Here is a 10,823-nt window from a genome sequence, read left to right as displayed (position 1 = left end):
CGACGGTCTGCGAGGCCGTGAAGACGTCCAAATGCGATTGGCAGAGGAATAAATAACGAGCGATATCGCGAAATGTACTTTGCGTGCGTTTCCATCGGCAGTTGAAAGGCAACTTTTACATTGACTGAAGTCAAGGAGGTGCCTCAGTATTTCGGGTCAACAGAGGGTAGAAAAGAAAAATAGCACGTGTATCTCAACCTATTTTGGGAGGAGTATAAATAGTCTTCACGTCATGAGATGAAATGGATCCGTATATCTCTGGTGTCTCATAAACTCTTTGTGACGCTCGCAGACGTCGAGGAATGACTCCCTGGACACGCGCACGTTTTGCACAAATTGTTGAGCGGAGAACTTGTTGTCCCACCAAGCAAGAGCCATGGCGGATGTGGCCCGGATTGCAGGCGATTTTCCGACTCGCAGATCATCTCCAATGATTCGGAAAGAAAGAAGCGTTTGCTGATTGTATCTCCTTGACCCGTCATATACAACATACAAGTTTAATTGAAGTGATAGCGAGTTGGCTAGCAGATGCTAACAGTGCACTAATATTATTCGGATTATGATTAATAGTAGCGCAGGCGCTGTTGGGTAAACGTAAGCGCTGATGTTTGGATGCTTTACGATGACGCCTTGACGTCGCTCCGACTTGGCTCTTTGCCAAAAACACGTTCCTTCGGAAGAACTTGTGAAGTAGCAACTAAGCACAGGCCTGGGCGCCCAACCAGCAACCTTTGGTGGAAAAGGGGTGTAACATTGGAAGCTAGCACGCCGACGGGTCGTCACATCACCGCGAGTGTAAATTTCGGTTCCGTCGAAGTGACGCTTTTGAAACAAAAGGCTTGGAACTGCGCCGGCCTGAGCTGAGGTGCAAAACCCAACTGGTTCTTCTCCGAACTGGAGGCGGGCCCCAAACCAAAGACGAGATTCTCCGATGTCTCTGAAAAGACTTTCCTGACTTCCCGTGGAGCCCCAAAAAAATAAACCGAGTATGGCAAGTTTTGTTTTTTTCCGATCCGAACTTTGAGGTGACCTTCCCATCGTGGCAACGCTCGCATAATTCCAATGGGGGGAGGGGGGGGGTTGAAAATAATCCACAGTCGTATCTTCTCTGGAACGTCGGGATTTTGGGAACTGGGATTTATTTTTCTCCCCCTTCTTTATTAGCTCTCGGGTGGTTTGCTCCTTCCTACGAGCGGCCGCCGGCGGGGGGGTGGTGGACGCCGACCGATTTTAAAGACTCCGTCTCGGCGGAATTGCCCTTGCGTGGGGCTTTTTAATTAGATCAATCTTGACCCGGCTCGAACGTATACTTTACAGCCGTGTCAGGCTCAAATGCTGCACGTGTTGTAAATATCAGGCGAGGCATTAATAGAATAGAGACTGGGGGGCAGAATGCGCTGACTGCCGGGGAAGGGGGGGCGGGGGGGGTCAGGCGGCAGAGGGACCGCTTTCACGGCGGGAGCTAGCGATAGCCACGAAAATGGATGCTTCCGTGAATATAAGGCGGATCCTTTCTGGAAACGTATACCAGGGGCCGCGGCAGCGAGTCAGAGTTAAGGGCGCCAACGTGGCTCCCGTTTACTGGGCAGCCTTCTGGCGCAAAGCAAAGAGGAGAGCGCCCGTTTTGTTGCTTGCGCTTGACCACTTTGGGACTTTTCGTCAGGCTTCGTTTCCATTTCCTTTGGACTTTTGCTTTTTCAATTCAGTGACTTTTCAAAAGTTCGTTCTTTTCAGGTTTGCATGTTTTTATTTTTTCAAAAGCACTTCCGTTTTGATTAGTTTTGGGGGGTTTTTTTGTTGAGAAAAAATGAAAAAGGTGACTAAGCAAAGTGGAAAAAAAGTCAAGAAAATATTCTTCCTCGCTTCGAAAAGAATCCATTTCAAACGAACCCCGAAAGCTCCTTTGTGATAACCGACAAAGACAAAAAGTCCCAATTTTGCAATTAGTTTTATCAAGCAAAAATGTGAATTTTATGTCATTCCCCGAAATGCGATTTCCAATTTTGGTTTGAGCTATTTCCTTTGCTCAAACCAAAATGAGGTTTTAAAAATGATGCATTTTTGTTTTAACTCTCCAAAATCGAGTATCAAGTCCAACTTTATTGTCAAATGTGCTGTACGTGCAGCACAGATCAAATTTCCTCCCTCTTAAACAGACAACAAGAGGAGCCGCTGCGGGTGCCCGTGCCGCCAAATAAGATTCCCAAATGCACTTTTTGCATTCCACAACATTAAAAAGCGTCTTTCTCTCTCTGTCTCAGATTTGTCATTTCACTTTGCTGCATTGTCGGGGGCTGCCCGTTGCTCACGGCAACTGTAAAAACAAACAAAAAATAAAATCAACAACCACCAAAGTGGAGGCTGTTCATTTCTTTGTAAGTGAGCAAACACTCAGAGACGTGAAATTGCAAGCAGCTCACTCGATGAGGCCCCCCCGCCCCCCAAAAAAATAAATAAAGTCAAATCAATAATTCATGGCCATGACGAATCGCCTTGGTGTGCATTTTCAGCACGCCGTGTTGCATTACTGAAGACAAAGGCACCACTTGATTCATTCATTCATTCATTCATTGCTTTCATTCCAGGAGTTTATTTTTAATGCTTCACACGACACACGATTGAGTACGGCGGCAAAATCAAGCTGCGCCTTGCTTGAAATGGTTTGACAATACCCAGAGAAATAGTGACCATTTTCATCCTTTTACCGCCAGGTGGCGCTAGCACAGGGGGGTCAAAGTCACGACAGTTGAGGAGCCGCGTACGGCCTGAAATGGGGCGTGGCCAAACATCGTGCGTTCGGGGAGTGGGGGGGGGGGGGGCGGAAGGATTCTCGTCATTTATAAAAACACCGTGACATCGCGCCACCATAGTTTGTCCCGATCTGGGCACTGCAGTCACTCGGTGCCGGCGACGCCCCGGCCCGTCTTATTATTCAGCACGGAATTCAGCTCGCTCAGCAGATTCGGGGGCATCTTGGCCTCCCCGCCCCCCGGGCCGGGCTTCCCGCCAGACGTCCGCAAGCGGCTCGGGCGGCAAGCGGGCTGGGACGGATCCACCACGGAACGCCGCTGCCGGCCCGAGGGCTTCAAACCGTCGGCGGTGCCGCTCTCGGCCAAGAGTGAAGTCCTCCCGTCTCTCACCTGCGGGTTCCAAAAAGTTCCGAATGATTCGTTTCTACAACTACTCCCGACAGTTCCGCCATACCGGGAGGCCCCAAAATATTTTCAGGAATAAAATCCAACATTTGAAGTGTCATGTTTGTTTTTGGTTTCAGTTGCTAGCGGAGGAGTGGAGGGCGTTTCCCTCCCAACGGCTCACCCGTTACGCGGACTACAGCAGGACTGCTCTGCCGAGCGCTTGCTGTCGGTTTATTCGCCTGGCTCACGACTTTTCCAGACGTTTGTTGACTCGCTTATGACGTTTTTCGGAAAGTAGCAGCCAAGCTGCCGTCATGACATTTAGCGATCGCTGACACGCAGTCGCGCTTCATCCCGACATTTGGGGCCCAATATCTCAAACCTTTAGCGAATGGCGAGTTAGCTTTGTATTGAACTGAAAATGAAACTGAAATGTGTGCTGCAGCTCACCCGTCTGCCCGAAGCGGCGTAGGGCCGCGGGCGCCTTCGGCCGTCAGCCGCCGCGCCGTCCGCCGGGTCCGAGCAGAGGTCAGAGTCAAACTGCGCATGGAGAGAACGAGCGGCGAGGTGATGAAAAGACCATTCGGGATCATCCGCATGTCTTTTTTTTTTTTCCCCCTCCCTGCTTCACAGCAACCCCTTTTGACCCACAAAAACACCTTTCTTGTCCCTTTTTTTTGGGGGGGGGGACCTGTCATTGGACGTACACGCCAGCCCGCACGCCGCCGCCATCAATTGCACCTTGCTGCACAACGGTGGGCCGTCGTCACCCGGTTGCTATGGAAACTGCCTCGGCGCAACACTCACCCACAGGTAAACGGGAAGAAATGGGGGAAGTGCTCTGGGGTGGCGTTTTTTTTTGGGGGGGGGGGTTGCCATTTGCTAACCCTTCTCGACTAAGTCAGTCCAGAAATGGAGGACAAAAGAGGCAAATGTGATGTTTGAGGGGGAAAAAAACAAAACAGTCGCTCTTCGCAGAGGATAAACAAAGGGCTGATTATCAGACATCGATAAAAGATTATCCTGAGCAAACCCCCCCCCCCTCCCGTTCAGGATTGAAAACGCGGGCTCAATGTGAGCATTTCTTCCACGTACCTTCATCCTGATGATGTCGGTCACCCAGCCGAGCTGCGCCTCCCGCTCCTCGCAGCAGAAGTGCCTGCGAGCAAGGCATCTCTTAGGCACGGCGGCCTTCGGGTGGCTTATACAGTCGCGTACTTTTACAGCGGCTTACTCACCACTGTTGTTTCTCCGTGTAGACGGTGAAGCCCCAGCTGGTGGAAAAACAGGGGGTGGGGGAGGGGTTGGGGGGGTCACATTAAGCACACACGGGTGTTCGATGTAGTACTAAGCAGCGGTGCAGGGTGCGCTATGACTTGGATTTGCTCATTAAAATGGTCCAACAATCAAGGTGTGGGGGGGGGGGGGTAATTTTTTTTTTATCTGGTTTTTGTCCTTGACTTGAGTTCAACGTGAGCACAACATGATGTCATCGTTTCAATTTTTGGTGACATGAACAAAGACACCGAGCACCCCGTTTGGCTTCTGAACATGACAGAATCTTTGGGGAGAATTCAGAATAAGAAATATTTGACAATTTTAAAAATATTTCTTATGAAAATAGCAAGTTGCACTTTTTCGACAAATTTATTTTATTTTTTTTTGCATCAACGTGTATTTCTTTTCAAGAGCACTTTGAAAAAGTAATTCATGCCTTTGTTACATCTCGGCTGGATCACAGGAACGCACTTGACTTTGGAGTCAGCCAATCCTCCATCAAGCGTCTCCAGTTGGTCCATAATGCCGCCGCTCGCCTTTTGACTGGTACTCGTATAAACTCTTACTCTGGCAAACCCTTCACGGGCTCATTTTGGGGTTCTTTTGAAGATCCTGCGATTTGTTTTCAAATCTTGAAATGGGACGGGCCCGGTGGTCCGGTGATTAGCGTGTCGACCTCACAGTTTGTGTACAGCGGCGGTTGTTTGAAAGTGCTCTGGAAATATTAAATAATATTTTTGGGTTTTTTTGTTTTTAAAGACTGTCGGATTTGGTGACAGGAACAACTAAATGGGAAATAATAACGACAAAATGATCATTGACAAAGTATGTGCCGATTTTGCCCCCCCCCCCCTTTGCCCCCAACGTGGAAGTTTAGAGTCGTGAACGAATAATAATAATACGTTAAATGTAATCCTCAAAATAAGACGCAGTTGCAGAAATCGCATAAGGCGCCATATCCATATCTGGACAAACGTGTTGGTGTCTACCGTCGGTGCGAGAGGAACTAATGAGGTGGAGGAGGGAAAACTTCTCCCGGCTTAAGAGGAGCGGAGGAGGAGGAGGAAAGCCTGGAGCGGGGTGAGTTGAGGCGGTCCGCACACACACTGAGGCAGGGAGAGCTGGGCCTAATGAGGTACTGGAGCGCCGCTTCCTCCTCACCCCCCCCCCCCCTCGCCGCCGCGCTCTCGCTTTTCTCGTCTTCATTTCGCCGCCTCCCGCAGCCCACTCGACAGTCTATCGATGACACGACGCCGTATCGCTCTTTTCCCACTCCTGTAAGCCCAGCCACTTCCACCCCCGTATGGCGTGATTCACACACCAAAAAAAAAACGGGCTGGCCTCGCCTCGCCTCGGATTCCAACCGCGGGAGCAATAGTCAGCGATGACTCACACACGGACGGTTTTTTTGGGGGGTTGGGGGGGATGGTAAAACACGGCTACCTGCTAGGAGGCTTCAGTTTCTTCTTCAGGCCCAGGTAACATTTGGCAGCCTTGAGATGGATCGCCTTCTCGGCTTTTGTGCTCTGAAAAACACACAGACATCTTCAACAAGGCGGGGAGGGCCGGGGGGTGGGGGGGCAAAAAATGCAAGACAACCCCCAGGGTGGCCACGGCACTGAATTGAAACGTAACCGCTGAAAATCAGACGCCGCTTTCATTGCGCTTCAACGGAATTCTGAAATCTTTTTTGGGGGGAACAGACTCGGACAAAAGCGTCACGGACGTCTTGGCGCTGTGCCGTTAGCCGACATGGCGAGTACGACATCCAACATGGCCGAGAGGAAGTGAAGGAGAGAAAATTGCAAGCATCCATCCATCCATCATCTACCGCTTATCGGGTCGCGGGGGCAACAGCTTTAGCAGGGAAGCCCAGACTTCCCTCTCCCTAGCCACTTCTTCCAGCTCTCCCCGGGGGATCCCGAGTCGTTCCCAGGCACGCTGGGTGACATAGTCTCTCCAGCGTGTCCTGGGTCTTCCTCTGGGTCTCCTCCTGGTGGGACATGACCGGAACACCTCACCGGGGAGGTGCTCAGGAGGCATCCGAATCAGATGCCCAAGCCACCTCATCTGGCAAAATTGCAAGTGAGCATGTCAAAAGGTGGAGGCGGTAAGGGAGCAACATCTCCGAGCGCTTGCGTCTTCCTGCCGTTGATTTTCAGAAACGTGCGCCGCCGTGGCCGCAGGAGGAAAATTGATGACAAAGCCCCCCCCCCCGGCCGAAAAAAAAAATCAAGGTCAATTCCAAGGTCAAAGGAGCCCAGCATCAGATCATGAGCAGAAAAGGTTTCATCCCAACTACAAAGCGATGCCCTCGACACCAAGGCCACACCCCCCCGCCCCCACCCCACCTCCAATCAATCCAATAGAACAATTTGCATCTGAGGCCCACCTGACCAATTCTCTCAAGAGGCCAAAGAATATCAATGAAGCGCTGCTTGTCCTTTTGCCCGCATTCCTGTTTGGTGAGGAACCCCCCCCCCCCCGGTCGGAAGCGGCGTCGTCATGCCCCCGCGCAGCCTCGCTGCCGCTAGAATTCCTGCACCGCCATCAATTATTAACACTTCCCCCCCACCTGCCTTTCCGAATCCCAAGTTTCAACTGCAGGAGGGGGAAAAAAAAAACTGCGGGGGGGGGACGCTCGCCCGCCAGTCCTGCTGTTTCCCCCCCCCCTTCCTTTTATGGAAAGTCAGCAGGAATTCTTTTACGACTTCATCCGCTAACTGGGGGGGAGGGGTGGTGACACTTCACCCATCACCGGGGAAATGAAGCCGTGAGAATTTCGACGAGTCTCTTCTGTCCCATTTTTTTTCCTGCTTTTCAAATAAAGTTACGCCCCCCCCCCTCCGTCACCCCCCCCCCAAAAAAAACAAAAAACTTTGAGACAGCACGAGATGAACAAAAAGCGAGCTCACTTTGACGTCTCTGTAGAGCAGCAGCTTGCGGGCGCGCAGCACCACAAATCTGTCCTGGAACTTGTGCCCGGAGAGCAGCTTGGAGCAGCCGTCGTTGAACTTGAGATGCTCGCTTCTGACCAGCTCTTTGGGCTCCACTTAAAAGGGGGGGTGGGCGAGGGGGGGGGGGGGGGAGAAAAGTCCACGTTGGGTTAGCCTGGAACAAGCGCGACCGCGACGCAAGAAAGGGCTCCATCTGGGCCCCGTGATCGAGCGATGGCTTCGGCACGCGAGCAACGGCGAGGGGGGGGGGTGGGGGGGGGTAGGGGGGGGCATGGGGGGGGTTGTACCTTTGCCATGCCGTTTGGCCCCGTCGAACTTCTTCAAAACCAGAAAAGCCGAACTGGGGCAGTCCAGCGTGCTCCACTCCAACACCTGCTCCAGAATCTTTTCGCTGCGGTGCAACGGCCGCTCTGTCCACAAAGGGAGGGGGGCGGGGGGGGGGGGCAAACACATGCAGCCGCTAAGCGCTCATTTTGCAAAGCGCAACGATGTCGCCGTTCTCCATATTTTTAGCGGCAGGCGAGTTCTCTTTTTTTTTTTTTTTTGCCCGATCAAGATATGATTATAAGAACACAGTCATGTGCAAAATGGAGCTATTATCTCCTCCTAATTGGCCAACGGGGCGGAACACGGCTGCTCCGATCCTAACGCGGGAGGGGGGGGGGGGGGGTAAGAAGAGCCACCAGGGCGGAGCACATTCACAGCGGCGGCGTTATCGTCTTTGGGGATCTCGGCAGACAAATATGAGCCGCGCGTTATCTGGGGCCGTGTCCCCCCCCAAAAAAACGACATTTATATGGCTTCGGGAGGGGGGGGGGTACAAAATTCCGGGAAGAAAGCAGATTTGCCGAAATGGAAGGTCAGCTCTTTCGGCGACACGACGTGAAATGATGTTTTGGGGCCTGTTTTCTCATTTGAAAATGTAAGAAAGGCTTCTGAGCAGCTCCGAAAAAAAGTCTCGAGGTTTTGCGAATGATTTGCGAAAGATAAATCACCACGAGGCGGCGGGAGAGTATTTAGATTACCATACCTAGCTCGCCGTTCTCGATGACCTCGAACGTGGTCCACCCGTCGTCGGGGTCAAAGGTCACGTTGCGCACGCTCAGCGCCGTCTCGGCCAGCTCTGCCGAGCGCATGCTGGGCCAAACCTGCCGACCACCAAGGAGACATTGAAATCCGAGCAGAGTTCACGTGACGCAATTTCAAATGAGCGAACGTCCCAAATGGCCAAAAGTCCGTCAGTAGCCAGGACAGCCGCATGCCAGAGGCTGAGCTGCATTGTGTTTGTTTGCAGATTCTTCAAAATGGGACACAATTGACGTGGCAAAGCACTTTGGGTTGCGATTTGTACCATGACGTATTCTACGAGTTAAGTTCTCGATTTTTGCCGCATTTTGGCGGAGGCGTTGACGCACCTTGATGAGGCAGCAATTCTCCGGGCTTCGCTTTTCCAGGTACACCTCAAAGATCAAGTCCCCAGCCGGCGAGAACTGTGGCAGCAGATGAAAAAAAATATTTTAAAAATCATCATTATCATCGTAATCAAATGCGCTGGAATATGACAAAAATCTATCAACAGCCCAATGAAGGAAAAAAAAAAACTAAAACTAAAACTTAACTAAACTAAACTAAGTGAGATTGGATGGGATGCAATTTTTGGCCTCCAAATCTTTTTGGCCCGCAGCAACGAGGTCGCTGGCAAAACGGGAACAAAAGGCCGATCGGAAGACCCCCCCCCACCCCCCCACCCCCGCCTGCGCCTCCTCGGCGGCTCGCCCCTCCCTCCCGCTCCTGACCCCCGCCGCCTCATTTCCAGGAAAGCGTCTCGCACCAAAGTCTGATTCGCGAGATCCTGACGCGCGCACGCAAATCAATACGCGCACGCCGGCGAAAAACCGAAGCGCGGCCCGTTTCCGTTTGCCGCGATTGACTTACCGCGGTGTCCTTTTTGTCATTCCAGCGGGTGATGAAACTATTCTCCCTCACCATCTGTCGCACCTGCTCTTCATTGACCTGTTAGAGGCGCACCGGTCGCCAATCAATTCAGAGTCGCTTCGGGAGGAAAAAAACAGCGAGCAAATGGAAGAAAACACTTTTCCGTAAAGAAAAAAAAAATTCCATGATTCAACTTTGCGGCAGATTGAAAACAACAAAGCCGCTTGCGAGGATCAACGACAAAGTCTTGTTGAACGCGTTCTTTCAAATTGAATTCCGTGCATAGCTTTTGACCTCGAAAGGTCAATCCAGCCGACCTCGAGCCAAAAAGTACACTCGAGTCATTACAAAGCGCACGTCCGTCTCCAGAAACGTCACAAAAGGCGCCTTTGAAAAGCCGAGCCGAGTGGTCGCGGCGACCGGGTCGTTCGGGACTCACGCCGAAGAGAGCCACGTAGTTGTCGATGAGATCGCGGACCACGCGGATCTCCTGCGCCGTCTGTCCCTGCGTCTGGAACAAGCAGGAGGAGAAGACCGAGGCCAGTTTTTCACTCGGCATGCGGTTGAGCTGGCGACACTGCTGAATCCTGCAGGGGGACAAGGAGGAACAGCGCACGGACGCCACCAGGGGGAGCTCCGTTCCGAGTCCAAAGAGACAACAAGGCAACGCGCGGAAAATCCGGCTAGCTTGCGCGCCGCTAAATTTCCCGATCGCTAAATTGGGAAACGTCGCGGCAAGATCGCTGTGACAGAATAGCAAGAAAAAAAATACCTGTACAGGTGTTGGAGCAACGCATCCAGCGTCGCCTTGTTCGTTTCCGGCAAACTTTCAATGAAGGCGGAGTACTTTCTCACTCTCAGGCTCATATCCTCCTCATCTACAAAAACAAAGACCAGGAGGTGGGAGGAAGGAAGGAAGTCGTCTCAACTTTCAACCTTTTGAGTTTTCAACAAGTGGAAAGTATAATGAGGTCCTCGCTAGATTTTGGCCCAGGAAAGTCGGATGACGGTGCAGAAAAAAAAAACTAAACGGGCGCCGTTATTCGGGTGGAAATTGAAATTACGATGGAGGACAAAATGACATTCCTGGAGAAATTGCGAGCAAAGAAAAAAAAGATAAAAAAACGCCGTTGATCATGAAAGAGATGTCAAATGATTGATGGTGGCGCAGGCACCCGCGGCGGCTCCTCTTGTTTCGTCTGTGCTGCATTTGACAATAAAGTTGGACTTGATTCTTGATACTTGATGATGTGCAACGATATCGACCGATATGGAATCGCCTGAAAGAATCCCGAATGGTGTTGACTGTTATTTTTGTCGACTTCAAAATGGCGCCGCGTGAGTGGCTGTCTTTACAGCAGCTCCTATATTTTATTCTTCTACTTCTTCCTTTCGAAACGTTGCCGCTGCGAATCGGGAATTTCTCCATTGCGAGACGACTAAAAATTTTCTTATCTTATCTTATCTAAACATGCGGAATGGATATGGACCGTGGCAAAATTGGGTATCCGCGTAC

The 10,823-nt window shown here is 51.4% G+C and overlaps 1 protein-coding gene across 1 annotated transcript in view; it reads right to left on the bottom strand.

The window, feature by feature from the left end:
- Nucleotides 1-2,252: 2,252 nt before the first annotated feature.
- The window catches only part of arap2 (ArfGAP with RhoGAP domain, ankyrin repeat and PH domain 2), a 48,908-nt gene continuing 40,337 nt past the window's right edge, over nucleotides 2,253-10,823 (bottom strand). Inside the window, 12 exon segments of the mRNA XM_052057216.1 lie at nucleotides 2,253-3,140; nucleotides 3,588-3,677; nucleotides 4,233-4,296; nucleotides 4,376-4,411; nucleotides 5,859-5,941; nucleotides 7,331-7,467; nucleotides 7,660-7,782; nucleotides 8,403-8,520; nucleotides 8,788-8,862; nucleotides 9,308-9,385; nucleotides 9,747-9,894; nucleotides 10,080-10,185. Of these exon segments, the coding sequence (XP_051913176.1) occupies nucleotides 2,895-3,140; nucleotides 3,588-3,677; nucleotides 4,233-4,296; nucleotides 4,376-4,411; nucleotides 5,859-5,941; nucleotides 7,331-7,467; nucleotides 7,660-7,782; nucleotides 8,403-8,520; nucleotides 8,788-8,862; nucleotides 9,308-9,385; nucleotides 9,747-9,894; nucleotides 10,080-10,185 (1,304 nt within the window). The 3' untranslated portion in view covers nucleotides 2,253-2,894.

This window comes from Hippocampus zosterae, chromosome 1, assembly GCF_025434085.1.
Source record: "Hippocampus zosterae strain Florida chromosome 1, ASM2543408v3, whole genome shotgun sequence".
Classification (NCBI taxonomy): domain Eukaryota; kingdom Metazoa; phylum Chordata; class Actinopteri; order Syngnathiformes; family Syngnathidae; genus Hippocampus; species Hippocampus zosterae.
Note: the sequence above shows the minus strand (reverse complement) of the source record. Positions and strands in the feature narration are given on the sequence as shown.